We start from the raw sequence: 17,379 nt of genomic DNA on the forward strand, positions 1-17,379 counted from the left end.
CTTGGGTGCACTCCTTGACACTGTTTTTGCTGGAACTCTGTCCCCACTACACAGAAGTTCAAGCAAATCATCAGGTTCTTGGAGCACGCGCATATCAAGAGAACGCTATGGGTTTGCCTGTCAACACCCATTCAAAACTCTTCTAGAATTCTCATGGTCTCATCAGGTACCAAGGAGAATTTGACAAATCCACTTCTGCCTATTACTATGCCATCTTGAGACATGACAAAATTAAATAAGAAGCAAATTCATCATTACATTATCTCCCATATGCGGTGAGCACAGAGAGTAAGATGAAGCAGAAAAAGGGGGCGTATGACAGATGTCAGGTTGATAATACAAGTGAGAACCAGGCTGAATATAGAAAGTTCAGAGGGGAAGCGAAAAAGGAAATAAGAGGGGCAAAGAAAGAGTATGAGAATAGACTGACAGCTATTGTAAAAGGGATTCCAAAAGTCTTCTATAGGCATGGAAATAGTAAACGGGCAGTATAAGGAGGAGTGGGGCAGATAAGGAACCAAAATGGAGATCTACGCATGGAGGCAGAGGGCATGGCTGAGGTACAGGCCAGTCAGCTTAACCTCGGTGGTAGGGAAACCTTTAGAAACAATAATCCAGGACAAAATTAACAGTCACTTGGACAAGTATAGTTTAATTAAGGAAAGCCAGCAAGCATTTGTTAAAGGCAAATCATGTTTAGCTAACTTGATTGAGTTTTTTGAGGAAGTAACAGATAGGGTTGATGAAGGCAATGCAGTTGATGTGGTGTATATGGACTTCCAAAAGGCATTTGATGAAGTGTCACATAATAGGCTTGTCATTGAAGTTGAAGCCCATGGAATAAAAGGGGCCGTGGCAGCCTGGATACGAAATTGGCGAAATGACAGGAAACAGAATAGTGGTGAACAGTTGTTTTTCGGACTGGAGGGAGGTACACAGTGGTGTTCCCCAGGGGTCGGTACTAGGACCACTGCTTTTCTTGATATATATTAATCAAAATTATGAAGGGTCTAAACAGGGTCGAGAGAAACTGTTCCCATTAGTGGAAGGGTCAAGAACCAGAGGGCATAGATTTAAGGTGATGGGCAAAAGAAACAAAGGTGACATTAGGGACAAAAATGGCAATCTGTGTGTGGAGCCGGCAGATGTAGGAGGGGTTCTAAATGAATTTTTTGCATCTGTTTTCACTATGGAGAAGGACGATGTAGACATAGAAATACGGCAGGGGGACTGTGATATACTCGAACATATTAACATCGAGCGGGAGGAGGTATTGGCGGTTTTAGCAGGGCTAAAAATGGATAAATCCCCAGGCCCGGACGAAATGTATCCCAGGCTACTGTGTGAGGCAAAGGAGGAGATTGCGGGGGCTCTGACACATATATTCAGAACCTCTCTGGCCACAGGGGATGTGCCAGAGGACTGGAGAACCGCTAATGTAGTGCCATTATTCAAGAAGGGGAGTAGGGAAAAACCGGGGAACTACAGGCCAGTGAGCCTAACATCAGTGGTAGGAACATTATTGGAAAAAATTCTGAAGGACAAAATTAGTCTCCACTTGGAGAAGCAAGGATTAATCAGGGATAGTCAACATGGCTTTGTCAAGGGAAGATCATGTCTGACTAATTTGATTGAATTTTTTGAGGGGGTGACTAGGCGTGTGGATGAGGGTAACGCAGTGGATGTGGTATACATGGATTTCAGTAAGGCCTTCGATAAAGTCCCGCACAGGAGACTGGTCAAGAAGGTACGAGCCCATGGAATCCAGGGTGCCTTGGCACTTTGGATACAAAACTGGCTTAGTGGCAGAAGGCAGAGGGTGATGGTCGAAGGTTGTTTTTGTGACTGGAAGCCTGTGGCCAGTGGGGTACCACAGGGATCGGTGCTGGGTCCCTTGCTGTTTGTGGTCTACATTAACGACTTGGATATGAATGTAAAAGGTATGATCAGTAAGTTCGCTGATGATACAAAAATTGGTAGGGTGGTAAATAGCGAGGAGGATAGCCTCAGTCTGCAGGACGATATAGATGGGTTGGTCAGATGGGCGGAACAGTGGCAAATGGAATTTAACCCGGAAAAGTGCGAGGTGATGCACTTTGGAGGGACTAACAAGGCAAGGGAATACACAATGAATGGGAGGACCCTAGGCAAGACAGAGGGTCAGAGGGATCTTGGTGTGCAAGTTCACAGATCCCTGAAGGCGGCGGAACAGGTAGATAAGGTGGTAAAGAAGGCATATGGGATACTTGCCTTTATTAGCCGAGGCATTGAATATAAGAGCAAGGAGGTTATGATGGAGCTGTATAAAACACTGGTTAGGCCACAGCTGGAGTACTGTGTGCAGTTCTGGTCGCCACACTATAGGAAGGATGTGATCGCTTTGGAGAGGGTGCAGAGGAGATTCACCAGGATGTTACCAGGGCTGGAGCGCTTCAGCTATGAAGAGAGACTGGGAAGATTGGGTTTGTTTTCCTTGGAGCAGAGGAGGCTGAGGGGGGACATGATTGAGGTGTACAAAATTATGAGGGGCACAGATAGGATGGATACTAAGGAGCTTTTTCCCTTCATTGAGGGTTCTATAACAAGGGGACATAGATTCAAGGTAAAAGGCGGGAGGTTTAGAGGGGATTTGAGAAAGAACTTTTTCACCCAGAGGGTGGTTGGAGTCTGGAACTCACTGCCTGAAAGGGTTGTGGAGGCAGGAACCCTCACAACATTCAAGAAGCATTTGGATGAGCACTTGAAATGCCATAGCATACAAGGCTACGGACCAAATGCTGGAATATGGGATTAGAGTAGACAGGGCTGATGGCCGGCGCGGACACGATGGGCCGAAGGGCCTCTATCCGTGCTGTATAACTCTATGACATGAGGAAAACTTTTTTTTAAACACAGCGAGTGGTTAGGATCTGGAATGCACTGCCCGAGGGGGTGGTGGAAGCAGATTCAATCATAGCCTTCAAAAGGGAACTGGATAAGTACTTGAAAGGAAAAAATTTGCAGGGCTACGGAAATAGGGACAGGGAGTGGGACTAGGTGGATTGCTCTTGCATAGTGCCAGCGTGGACTCAATGGGCCGAATGGCCTCCTTCCGTGCTGTAACCTTTCTATGATTCTATTCTATGACTTGGACTTGGGTGTATAGGGCACAATTTAAAAATTTGCAGATGACACAAAACTTGGAAGTGTAGTGAACGGCGAGGGGGATAGACTTCAAGAGGACATAGACAGGCTAGTGGAATGGGCAGACACATGGCAGATGAAATTTAATTCAGAGAAGTGCAAAATGATACATTTTGGTAGGAAGAATGAGGAGAGGAATTATAAACTAAAGGTTACAATTCTAAAGTTGGTGCAGGAACAGAGAGACCTGGGGATATATGTGCACAAATCGTTGAAGGTGGTAGGGCAGATTGAGAAAGCAGTTAAAAAAGCATACGGGATCCTGGGCTTTATAAATAGAGGCATAGGGCTCAATTTTAGGAGGGAGGCGGGTTGGTAGCGGGGGCGGGAGGGGGGTCGACTGGGAGCGTGGGTAACGCGCCCAGTGAAATCGGGGTGCTTCGCACGCGATTGCAGCTTAATTGAAGGTACTTACCTTGGCTTCCGGGTTTCGCGCTGGAAAGCTGCGCAGCAGGCGGACTGCACAGCCACATCATAGGCTGCCAGCTGGAGGAGCCCTATTTAAAGGGGCAGTCCTCCACTGACTGATGCTGTAGAAAATGTGCAAAATTACAGCATGGAGCAGCCCAGGGGAAAGGCTGCTCCCAGGTTTAATGATGCCTCACTCCAGGTCTTACTGGATAGGGTGAGAAGGAGGGGGAGGACAGAGATCTTCTCCCCAGTGGACGGGAGGAAGCGGCCTGCCTCTGCCACCACGGAGGCCTAGCTCGAGGTGGCAGAGGAGGTCACCTGCACCACCAACATATCGCGCACCTGCATACAGTGCAGGAGGCGTTTCAATCACCTAAGTAGGTCAGCCGAAGTGAGTACACTTACTCATTCCCCTACACTCCGTCTGCCACATCACCGCCCCCACCCCACATCTCCTTCTGCACTGCCAACACTACTCTATCACATCACTCCTCACACCCACTCAAAGCTCATCCTCATCTTATCTGCACTTACTCGTCTCGCCAGTACTCATCCCACCACTACCACGCAACCCAATCCTCATACAATCTCAAGGCTCTATCTCATACTCACCCTCTCATGCATCTCTTTCACGGTCAGCCTCACTCAACCTGCAACTACCTGTGCTGCAGCCACAGGGCATGCATCACATATGTTCAGCAGGAAGCATAAGGCAAACGTGTCGTGAGCATGAAGGGGATGCACAAGGGTGTTTGAGGGTTTGTCATGGTTTTTACTTATATTTGATTTCTGATCAACTCACATTACATATTATATTGTCACCACTACTGCCACGTCTTTGCAAATCTTGTCTGGTTTGTGCAATAACGCCCTTTCCTGAGGATCACAATGAAGACCCACAACTGATGCCACCCATTGTGTCACTGCAGAGTGGGTGGAGGTGTATTTGCAGGGCTCTTTTGTGCAGACGACTGAGAGACATCGGCGATGTCCCCTGTGGCACCCTGGAAGGATGCGGAGAAGTTGTTGAGGGCATTGGTGACTTTGACGGCGACAGGTAAGAAGATGGTGCTCGAGCCAGCCGGGAGCAGCTCGGCATGAAGGAGGCTGCAGATGTCCACGACTACATGTCGAGTGACTCTGAGCCTCTCTACGCACTGCTGCTCAGAGAGATCCAGGAAGCTTAGCCTCGGTCTGTAGACCCTGTGGCAAGGGTAGTGCCTTCTGCGACGCATCTCTCTCTGTGGTCGCCCTCCCTCCTGCTGTATAGGTGGATGTGTCACAGCACTGTGTTCTGGAGCTCGACATGTCAGAGGTGGACGGCTTGGCCGGCAAGGCTGGTGATGCTGTTCGTCCTCCGAGGAGGTCATGACTGCAGCTATGGCGGCCCCCATCCGGAAGATGTAACTTTGAGGGGGTCCGCAAGGTAGGTAAATGTGTCTGCACACCGGGGTTGAGGTTGCAAGTTGGTGAATTTTGTTGTTAGGAGGAGGGTGGTGGAGGCCAAACTTTGTCCAAAGTGACAGAGTGGCCTCCTGCAATGAGTGAGGGTCTCCCCCCGACACCTGTCAAATGGACTTTGCAGCTGCCACAGGCTGGTGGCTGCAACACGTCCATTTCAACTGGGAGCGTTTCCCCCAGTACAGGAAACAGTCTCAGTTGAGTTGAAAATCCCACCCCTCCTAAAATATCAGTGTCAATCAGGTCTGCTAACGACCTGAAGTATCTACGTAATTAGTTTAAGTGGCATCCCACTGGCTTTAATTGCCAGCGGGAGTCCCACATGCGGGGGCTACGCACACATCTAAGTGCGTCACTGGGGACCCGGAAGTGGGCAGATTGGAGTTGGGCTCCGGACCCGCCCCGGGAATCCTCGATTTTCAGAGCCCCCCCCCAACCCCTCACCCGCCACGAACCCACCGGCTCGGAGGTCCGAAAATTGAGCCCATAGAGTACAAAAGCAAGGAAGTTATGCAAACCTTTCTAAAACACTGGTTAGGCTTCAGCTGGAGTATTGTGTCCAATTCTGGGCACCGCACTTTAGGAAGGATGTGAAGGCCTTAGAGAGGATGCAGAAAAGATTTACTAGAATGGTTCCAGGGATGACGAACTTCAGTTACGTGGATAGACTGGAGAAACTTGGGTTGTTCTCCTTACAGCAGGGAAGGTTGCGAGGAGATTTGATAGACATATTCAAAATCATGAAGGATCTAAGCAGAGTAGATAGAGAGAAACTGTTCCCATTGGCGGAAGGGTCAAGAACCAGTGGACATAGATTTAAGGTGATTGGCAAAAGGACCAAAGGCAACATGAGGAAAAACTTTTTTACACAGCGAGTGATTATGATCTGGAATGCACTGCCTGGCGGGGGGGGGGGGGCGGTGGAAGCAGTCTCGATTGTGGCTTTCAAAACAGAATTGGACAAGTACTTGAAGGGATAAATTTGCAGGGCTACAGGGAAAGGGCAGGGTATTGGGACTAGCTGGATTGCTCTTGCAGAGAGCCGGCACAGGCTCGATGGGCCGAATGACCTCCTTCTATGCTGTAACCATTCTATGATTTTAACATAGAAACCACCTTCCACTGGAGAAAACTTTAACATACATTATATTACAGACATAACTGTTGATTGAAATTGCCCTCAAGTGATCATCATTTTTAAAAAAAAATTAAAAAGTTACCTATACATTCTATTCATTCCAAGTTTGTGGCTTCTGCAGTGTTGAAAAGCAGCAGATAACTGCATTTTCATAAGTATAAAATATTGAAAACTAAAATATTACAAAAATGTTTTTAGTTTTGTGTTACTCTATCGGTTTTGTGTCTTTGGGAAAGAGAAAGAATTATAAACCCAAATAATATAGAAGGTGAAAAATCATACTTTTTCCACTGTGCTGAAAAACAATACCACTGAAAATAGCTCAATATAGTGGAGCCTCAAATATTTGCACTTCTATTATTCACAACTTGATCATTCACAAGAGTTTTTAATGGGAGTCAGGGGTTAGTTTTCCATAAATCAACTAAAATGCAAATAGACATTTTAATTAAATTTTCAGACTCTGTCCCTTGATCCAGCACGATAAGTAATTTTAATTCTGCATGGTCAGTGTCTGGTAAATGCAGGCATTTCTGCACTTCAGCTTCAGAACAGGAGACCAATGAGAGACAAGACTAATATTCTCAATGCAAAATCCAAAAAGTTGACTAAAAATGCATACTGACTGCATCACACACTGCCAAGGACAAGAGAATTAACGCATGCGTAAAGTTTTGTTTGCTGGCCGGTTACATTTTATTAGAAGGCCAATGGAAGCATTAGGTCTCCTCTTGTAAATAAAAATACTCAAAATTAAGTTTTAAAAAGTTTCCAGGTGGTGCAAAGGATTGCTAAAATATTCCACATCCACTGTGAAATGCTGGCAGTGAGAAAGTACCACAATTAAATTATCTCATACCTCTTGGCAATCTGACTCCAGAGTTACCCAACCATTTCTGGGTCAAAACAGATCAGAAATTGTTTTGCATCAACATTAAAACAGGTGTATAAATGACCCATAATATAATCATGCTAATTGTGTGAAATGAGTTCCTTGAAATATTCAGGAACATAAAGGTTAGACTTGCATATGCAAAGCTTGAAATCCTGGATTTTTGTATAATAGCCTTTATATTTTGCAACAAGTTTTCAATCTTAAATTGCTTAACTTCACATGAAGAGCAAACCTTCATATCATCAGGTTCCTCAACTTTGATTTTGGTGAGCCCATGGGACATTAATGGTTATAATTACCTGGCCTAAACTAATTTTGACATCTATGTGAAGTTAATGGCACAAGCCGGGTACACAATAAAAAAGCAGGATTTAATCCTCATGATATTTGTTTCTGGGACGCTGCAGGTTGCTGCTTGGTCTGGAGATCTGAGTGTTCGTCTTTATGGACCTTTCAAAATTAAATGTTTATTCACTTGAGTATTGACTGTTCATTGCAACTTTCAAAACATGAATGCATTTTTTACCATATAGCAACTCCAAAACCAAATTTCTAAAAATATTGAAGTACTTAGTCTTAAATAGAATTACAGAAATTACAGATTCATAATTATTTCTTAATCCAGTGTTCTTTGTGTAAATGGAATAATGTTAATTACATTATATATTTGGGTGCAGTTATGTCATTCAAGAAAGGTTATTAAAAATGACCCATTTCAGGAGAGATTTCTTTCTGCCTGCCTCACACAATTTACTGCACATCAGCCTCATCTGTACTACTTAGAGATATGATAACCACTGTAGACTTACTTTTATGCTTACCATTTTTTTCCAACAATGAGCGACACCACTGATTTACAACAAGGAAATGGAAAGGCAATGCAGTACTTAAACGGATGGGGAAGAGGAGAGGTCAAACCAGCTCTCCTTAAATAATTTGGAAATGTGCAAATCATAAGAAAAGAAATCATAGAAGCAGTGAGAAAAAGTTCTGAAGAGTGGAAGTATACAATTCTTGGGACAAACTGATTATCCCTTCATGATTACATTTAGTCAGTACCAAGCAACACAAATGCTTAAGGTCCACAAAGTGAAATGGAAAAAAGAAAAAACAAACATTAAAAAAAAGTTTGCATGAAAGAAAGGGAAAGCTATTAGTACAAACTGTCAAACTGCAAACAAGACCAACCTGTTCTGGGGTAGCCATAAAGTTGATAGCTGTATAATGGCGGTCATCATCCTGGGTGAGGCTGAAGGTGAACTGATAGTCAATCAAAAGACTGTCTGTGGACAAGATTCAAAAGTAGACCATAAATAATATTGAACACACGGAAAGTGCAATTTTCTCTTCATGTGTGCACTGCAAAAGCAATTGAAAATAAAAATTATTTTCTCCTCATTTACAGGAAGCTGACGACAGCTCACCTGCTGGCACATGGCATTCCATGGTAGAATAATGGAATCAATAGCAGTACAAGAAAAAACATTTCTGTCGCATGTAACGTTGTTAAAGGGCAATTTTAAAATGTACATCCTTCATCCACTCATTGAATTCTCCAGTAAACAACACATCTACAATAATGATCACACACTGCTCAACTCTGATCTTTAAAGTCAACTGTCATCAACAGATCAATAATACAACTGCATGATTACTGGCCATAAACATGGCTTATAGTACCTGGCCAGGGTAAGCACAAAACTAAACAGTCAAATCTCTGCCTCATCATCTGGTCAATTTTGACATTTTCTATTTATATGCAAATAAAAATACTGTGGGCTACAGCACCCAATCCAAGCACAGGAACATAATGCACCAACCCACTTCCTTTTCACTCCCATTTCATAGAATTACTGATTCATACATAAAGGCTCCTCAGTTTTTGAATGTTTAATGATCATTAAACGTCAGACATTAATGCGTTTCCTCTACACATTCCGATGTATTTAAGATCTAACTTATTGAACTTTTGCTCCTTGCCTTCTTGTTCAAATTAAAATTATTAAATGGGCTGTTACAAAGAAGTTTATAAAAATCCTGATTTAAGGTATTTGTTTGCAGTACATGTTCATCAATTCAACAGCAGAAAAAATAGAATTGTGTTCTTTATTGCTGATCTTAAAACTCACTTCATAAATTTTTAATACAAGCTTACACATTTAGAAGCCTACTTTACTGAAAAGAATCTTTACAATAAAACATAACAGTATGGAAAAGGGTACTCTACCAGCTTCAGGTATAATAATCATTATCCTTCAGATGAAAGATATGTTCTGTAAAACAATGCCTGCAGTAAATTATGGAAGTATTTACAGAGACACAACTTTCACTTTAACAGTACGTTCACAGTAGTGTGGTGTGTAGCAGTTTCGCATCAATGCTGTAGTTACAGTGTGAATGCAGCCTGAATCCAGACTCAGGACCCAACCTGACACTTGTGAAAAGAGTGAGACTCCTTAGAGAAGGTGCTCTTTGCTTCATAGTCAGTTTGGGCCTCAACACCAAATCTACAAACACATTTAGTGTCCTTTCGAAGCCCAAACTGCTGGGCACCAACACTAAACTTGTAGCAGGAATGAACTGCAAGATACTTTTCTATCAGGGCTCCATGGAGTGATCGGGAGTAGGAACAGAGGTCTCAGCCACAGTGTAAATGGGAAGCACTAAATGATCACCCATCATCACTTTCACACACTTCTCAGCAGCCAGAATACAGTAATATCAGCAGAGGCACAGGAGAAGCATCTAATTTTCTAGGGTACACAACTTTCATACTGTCAGCTGGTCATTGATTGCTGAGAAAAATCAGCACAAGGTCCTCTCCTGTATCCCAGTCCTTTTTCAGAGTCTGGTGGCTCATACACTGGACAGGTCCCATTCCTCCTTTTAACACACTCCCAACGCTAATAGCTAGGATTTGTATGCCGCCTATAGTATAACAGAGGCAACAATCTTGGCTGTTAACACTGGGCGCACAGTATGGGAAGGACGAGGACCTGGCCAGTGTATTAACCTCCAGACTTGGGTCAGAGCAGACGGTGCAAAATGAATGGCATAGGGATGGGGGGCAATGGATGGAAAAGGGACAGGGGAAACGTATGGCAGTGAGGGGAAGTGGATGACAGTGAAAAAAGGAAAATGACTGGCAATAAAGGGGTAGGTAAATGGATGGCAACGAAATCAACCAACAGTTCTCCAACATAAAGAAATCATTCAGAAAGCACAAAACCAGACCCTAGCATTCTTTTCAAGCCTATGTTGTGGCAAAAGAAAGAGAAGTGAAAGTGGTCAAACAAGGGGATATTCTTATAGTTCACAGGAATGGAAAGTCATATGGAGATCAGTTCCAAAGGCTGCAAAAAGGGTAGGCATTTTTGAGTTTTCATTGTTTGACTATTCTTGTACACAGTATGTAAGAAATAATTAATGAACTTAAAAGACCTTTATTATTCAATCCATATACACGGTAGAATTTATAACATTTTTTAAAACTATTAGGTTTTAATTAGCATCCAAAAATCAATAACATTTATTTAAAAAGAGAAAACAAAAATATAAGCTTAAGTTATAGATTTTTAAAACTCAAATACCCTAGGCACCTTTTCCTTGCTGAATTAATTTGCCTGGATCAATCTACAATTTCCAATGTTCAAGTACAGGGTGATGAATCCATATTGATCCTATGATACAACTAATGTTGTGACATTTGCAGAATAAACCCCTTTACTTTGTATTTGTGATTAAGTAAATTGTGCCAACATTCATTATTCCAAAACGTACCACCAATAAAAAGGTAGGCTAACATGTTGACAAGTGCTGCAACATTTAAACTTTAAATTGTTTTCTCTTAATAATGTGCCCTCAACAACTAAAGCAATTCAGTGCTGCTCAATTTAATTTTAAAAGTAATTTGTCTCTTTATCTTCCCTCCCCGTCTCTCAAACTTGAATCAGTTGGATAAACTTCAAAGTCAAATGGTGGCAAGTGGTACAGTAATGGGTGAAGGTAAAACAATACATCTTCCAACTCATGGGACACCACAGACAGCGACCACAGAGAAGTCCACGTTCCAGACCATCCTACACTGCACAGGAGAATGTGAGAGTGCTGAGCAGCTGACAAGGCAAGCCAAAAGGAAAAGCAGTGCAAAAATGTATCAAACGAAATGAAAAGTATTAACAGCGAGTTATGGCGATCTGGAACGCCCTGCCTGAAAGGGTGGTGGAAGCAGATTCAATAATAACCATCAACAGGGAGTTAGATAAATACTTGAAGAGGAGAAAATTGCAGGGCTACGGGGAAAGACCAGGGAAGTGGGACTAATTTGATAGCTCTTTCACCGAGCCAGCACAGGCACGATGGGTCGAAAGGCTTCCTTCTGTGCTGTATGACTCTATGATCCAAAACATTATTCAAAATAAAACTTGTTTGCAAATAAAAGGGAAACTTGAATCAAGATTTCGATGTATAAAATATTTTGACCAGCACTTGCAATTTTAAATTGATATTACTCAATTCACTTATGCTGCAATGGCCTAGGAATCAAAACATTATCCTAAAGATGGCTTCTTCACACCTGGCTGACAACAATATGCATACAGACATATTAAAACATGCCAATGTCCATACCATTCTCAGTTGAAATGTTTGTGCAAGTTATAACTGACTTTTAGGACTTGTATTTGAAACCATCATTAGCCTGTTGAGTCGTATGAAAATATCAGCTCATCAGAGCTTAAATCACACTTATTTTGGGGTAAATTTTACACCTAAATATCAATGAGAATATGAACTAATTGCAAGTAGGAATTAAGTATAACCAAACTATCCAGGAGTTTGCTAACTAATATGTAATAAAATCGGATATAAATAGTTGCAGTGAAAAACACCTCACCTGTGAAGTAAAAGTGATCCTATATTATTCTCCCTGGCCTTTACTGATGAAATATACAGAACATAAAATAAGGTGATTTAAAAGCATCACCTACTCAAGTCATTTTAGCCTAGAAATTATATCTGGGTATATTAGTGGGCGAACATTTAATGGATTCATATGACATTCCTCTGTCTGCTATTTTAACATGCCATTATGCCTCCACTAAAATAATAGACAATAAAAGGTCATAAGAATTCGTTACGCATTCATCCATTAATATTACAGACAGTAATTTCTAGGCTATTACGTTTTTATAATATCCATTGAATCATCTTTTGTGGTATTTTCAAAAACAAAAAAAAAAAATTGTACTTTCTAATGTCAGAATATGTTTTGTTTTCTGCAAAACATGCTCATTTCTCTACATTAGAAACAACCTGCTCATCTGTGCAGGAATTGCCTCAATTTGATTAAGTGGTACAGAAATGCATAGATAAGAGATTTTAAAACTGTAGAACATCTCATCATTTGAAGCCTCTACCCCTACCCCCTTCAAAGGCAGTGAGTCATGCTAGGCATGGTTCCACAGACAGAGCAACCCTCCAGTATCTTATTAACGTGGCCAATTGTATCTGCCTAGACAGTGCAAATATCATTCAGGCAATTCAACTTTGTCAAGGAGGCGAGGGTTTCAAAGCCAAAGCTGAGCCTACCCTCACCCAATCTCAATGCACCCGTAACTGGAATGATGCGAGCGGCCAGAAGCAAATATCCTGGCCTATTTTCCCCTCCTTATCCCAGGAACACGTCAATTGCTGTATTTCCCCCAGACCCAGCTGAAATCAGTTCACGCAGCCAAGACCAAAGATCGAAAGTTGAACATTCATGGTGCCAGGGCCATCGGGAAAGCAAATCATGGGGGATTTTCACATGTATCCTGTGCCAATCAGGATTTTGCTCATCAAAAGATTTAATAGTGTCTCATAAAAAATAAATTTGAATACTTTTAGAGCTACTTGAGGGAATTACTCACCTCTATCTCACTCTCAGGCATTTTGAGAGGGTTTGCATCATGTACAATGACATTGATATTTGGGCATAACAGTGGGTAGTGATGTACAACCTAAAAACACAATATCACTTATAAGATGTGCGTATTGCATTGTTGTGCTTTCAGTATTTATATGGGAAATAACAGTGCCTAGAATTTCCACTCGATTGTGTGGGCTTTTTCAACACAATTGAGCCAGATCAGTGCAAAACACTTTTGCACCAGCTGCAATTTACACCCAATGAAAACAGTAAATGCTTCAGTAGTTTTTTTTTGAGTCATTTCCAGTCATTTTAGTTTAGGTTACTCAGACGCAGAGGACTGGACACCTTTATTAAAAATGCTTATTTTTGATGATAAACTAATTTTCAGCTGTATTAATAAAACTACATCAGGTTACCAATCTTAAATAAATACATCAATGAATATTTTTATTGAAAAAATAGATTATTACACTATGTTAAGCTGCTGAATTGCACTGATACATGGCAGATTTAACGTTTGTGATTATGTTAATGCAGTTTAGCGGAAACTCGGCGATTCTCAGCCTAATTTGAGCCAGCGCAATTTTTGGGTGCAATTTGCACCAATTGCGCCCAAAGCAGAAACTCCAGGTCCAGATATATAGAATCATAAAAGCATCCTACTTCTCAACTCTGTACTGATATTTCAGACTCTAGATTTACCCCTTGTGGCTCTATAGGGCAAGACAGGGTTTGATAGTGTAGAAAAGATTTTCATGCAGAGCACAGATCGGGAGTTGGTGAGAAGAGCAATCGCACTCCTTGCCTGATCACAAAAGTGAGTGGCCTCATGCATAATATCTGTGAGCTGCAAGCGCTCACCAGCAGCTCTCTAGTTGGGGGGGGAAAGAGGGGTTAGGAATTCTGCTAGCTCATCTGTGGAGCCAAGACAGAAATTCAAGGTGAATTGGGGGGGGGGGTGGGGTGGGGAAAAGAGAATCACAGGGGTGCGTAAATGGACTGAAAAATGCATTAATGCGCCTCCTGGTCCCACAAAAATCTCAAAAAACCGTAGACTTACCTATTTCAGGAGCAGCCTTCAGTACCATTGATTCGGCCACTCGGCACCACTGGGAAGAGCATGCGCGCTGCATGCCCTGCCCATTGGTACGTGGAAATGCCATTCAGGTCCTACAACAGGCACAGGACTTCAATTTAAATACTGAAATAGGATACTGGTTTGGGTAAGAGCACTGGCCACCCATTTCGAGGCCAGCTTGAAAATCAAGTCGGGCAGGCTTCAGGCAGCCAATGCCCAGGAGATTTTTTTTTTAAATGTTGTCTGCTGGCCAACCTGTTTTTCACCTTGAATGAGGTGGTAGTCAGATGAAAATCACCCCATGATGGGGTTAATCAACCTCTAATAGATATTATAAATGTACTCAGTGAAGTACTGTTGTGACCAGAGAACCATTAAGATTCAGGTAAAAATTATTTCTACCTTTCCGTTGATTTGTGTCAGCCGTGGCTCAGTGGTAGCATGCTCACCTCTGAGTCAGAAGGTTGTTGGTTCGTCTCACTCCACAGATGTGAGCATATTATCCAGGCTGACACTCCAGTGTAGTACTGAGGGAGTGCTGCACTTTAAGGAGTTCATGTGAGGCACATTAGAAGTGCTATAAACATATTCCTAATTTACAATTTTTATATGACGCCTGAAAATATCTAAACTGAACTGAACTTTGTAAGAATCAGTAATTAAACCTAGGTGCACCAATATTAAACCTGTGATTCATGTTGAAAATAATTACTTGGTTTATGAGTTTCTTTATTGCACCTCATTCTACATGTAGAGAAGATCAACAGATAGGACTTATCAAAGAATTTTGTGATACATACATTAAAATTATCTACTTACAGCAGTAAAACATAATGGCTCAGAATTTGGAGTGGGGCATCTCGTGGTGTGCCCCGTTTGTTAGATTTTTTTCCTCACCCTTCAGCTCGAAAAATTTTTGCGCTGCAAATTGCTGGAAGTACAGAAGCTATGAAGCCCAGACATAGCCAAAGTCAGTTTGCTTCAACTGTGCACATTAATTCAGCTCTTTAGACATGGTCAGGCTCAGTAAATCCTTCAAGTCAATGTTGCTAATGGTGCCAACACCATTACTGCTTAAATAACTATACTGAAAATCATAGGACGGGTTGAAGTAAACTGAAAGATGTTAAACGTAATTCTTTATGAAGTTTTGATTTCTAAAATGTAATAGCCAATAATGACAGTAGTTTTTTATCAAGCAAAACATCTCAACCCCAAAACTGAAACTCTCTGCACTTCACTTCACTTTGTGCTTTATGTCCAACAGGAATTAGGCTGAGAGAGTCAATACACTTGTTATGCTGAATAGCCATCACCAAGAAAAGACCTTTACTCTTCCTTTGCAATGCATCTGAACTCCAGTCTTCTGAGATAAAGGGTATTGACTGACACGACTGTTTTAGCTCTTTATAGGCCCTAGGGTTAAGTAATAAGAGAGACAATATACTTTATGACTATCGATTTTACTGAGCCTTTTTATAATCATCATCTTACTATTCTTCAAACTATTAAAATTCTTACTGGCCATCAGGGTATTCTGTTATTAATTTTAAGATATGAGATAGATACTTCCTGAAGAACTTTAATTTGTATTTTTAAATAAAACACATAATGGGACACTGGAGATTTTTTTTAAAAAACTGTAGAGTAAGTAGTTTTTCTTGGTAGTAACTATTGACCCAGAATTTGCTGGGAAAATAACAGTGAGTTAAATGCACATGCTGTTATTAATATGTAAAACAAAAAGCAATTTGTGGCAAGGAAGCGATACCCAGTGAGTTGCGAATCATCACAAATTCCAGGACGATTTGCACTGCTCTGCCGTTAGCGTCCCCGTCAGTTTCAAGAAATTGCTGCATTTGCGCTGTTCACACAAATTAAACTTGCTGCAGAAAGTTACGGCTGGTATTTAACAATGTAAGGATCCGTTTAATAACTAGATTTATGTTCATGCAATGCCACTCAACCTCAGAGGCTTAGAAAGGGAACAATTGAAATAGTGGAGTCTCACTCCTGCAGGTAGTAAATTGCTCTTAGAGGTTTTTAAATTTAAAATTTGAATACTTTTTTTCTTATTTTTCCTGTGTGTCTTTTTTCTCTCTCTTAATTAAATCTTTCTTTCCCTCTCTTTTGCTCTTTGTTTCTAATTCGCCCTATTTCTTTCTCTGTCGCTCCTCTGTTTCTTTCTCTATCCTTCAATTTAATTGGTTAAGGAGATAGACTGTTGGCCCCGTCATTCACAAAGATCCCAAACCTGTTGACTTTTATCAACTCGCACTTCCAGCAATTTGCAGCGCAAAAAATTTGAGCTGAAGTGCGAGGGAAAAAAATCTAAAACTGGGCATGCCACAAGATGCCCCACTCCAGCAAATTCTGAGCCATTATGTTTTACTGCTGTAAGTAGAGAATTTTAATGTACATATTACAAAATTCTTTGATAAGTCCTATCTGTTGATCTTCATCAAAAGTAGAATGAGGTGCAATAAAGAAACTTATACACCAAGTAATTATTTTCAATATGAATCATAGGTTTAATATTAATGCACTTAGGTTTAATTACTGATTCTTAAAAAGTTCCGTTTAGATATTTTCAGGCGTCATATAAAAATTGTAAATTAGGAGTATGTCCATAGCACTTCTAATATGCCTCACATAAACTCCTTAAACTTTGCAGTTATTCAAGTTTCCTGATGAAACTGAATTTATCAGTTCCACTGTACTATGAAAAAAGTTCACAGCTTAATTATTCTAACCTTAAGCCACATACTACTTCAACACTGAGAAAAATGTGGATGCATAAATACCATTGATTAACAGTTTCATGTTCTGTAACAAGGTGGACATAAACTGACTTATCATTGCAGTCACATTGCAGGATGAAGGTAAGTATATGTAATTCTATTCTTTCCTCATTAACCCTTAACCAAGAAACTATCATTGCAAATACATCTAGAGAATAACTTTACAAAATGAGGTGCAATCAAATTAACCACTATGTATGGTACCAAAATTCTTAGGTTATGTTCAATTTCCTAACTAGAAGGAAAAAGTGAAATTTGACAGTTTTCATCTGCAAGAGATGTCTGGCAAGTGCTATTACGCAGAAGCAAACAACAATTTTCTAGTGGAAAATACTTTCCACATCAACTTATTTCTGGACAGTAGACACTCAAGCGGTGGATTACCTAAGCAATATCATTTGCAATGTTAAAATTATGTTTTACTGCCTGTCATACCCTCAATAGGGAACCATTACTAATGAACAATAACTGCAAAGGATCAACAACTCACATTTATATAGC

General features: G+C 41.1%; 1 protein-coding gene across 5 annotated transcripts in view; it reads right to left on the reverse strand.

Moving 5' to 3' along the window:
• The window catches only part of atrnl1b (attractin-like 1b), a 713,064-nt gene that overhangs the window by 414,911 nt on the left and 280,774 nt on the right, over positions 1 to 17,379 (reverse strand). For all 5 annotated transcript variants that reach the window (XM_068002149.1, XM_068002150.1, XM_068002151.1 and 2 more), the window contains exon 22: positions 8,277 to 8,371. In XM_068002149.1, coding sequence (XP_067858250.1) covers positions 8,277 to 8,371 — 95 coding nt within the window. The remainder of the gene's footprint in view (positions 1 to 8,276; positions 8,372 to 17,379) is intronic.

Source organism: Heptranchias perlo, chromosome 21 (assembly GCF_035084215.1).
Source record: "Heptranchias perlo isolate sHepPer1 chromosome 21, sHepPer1.hap1, whole genome shotgun sequence".
NCBI lineage: Eukaryota > Metazoa > Chordata > Chondrichthyes > Hexanchiformes > Hexanchidae > Heptranchias > Heptranchias perlo.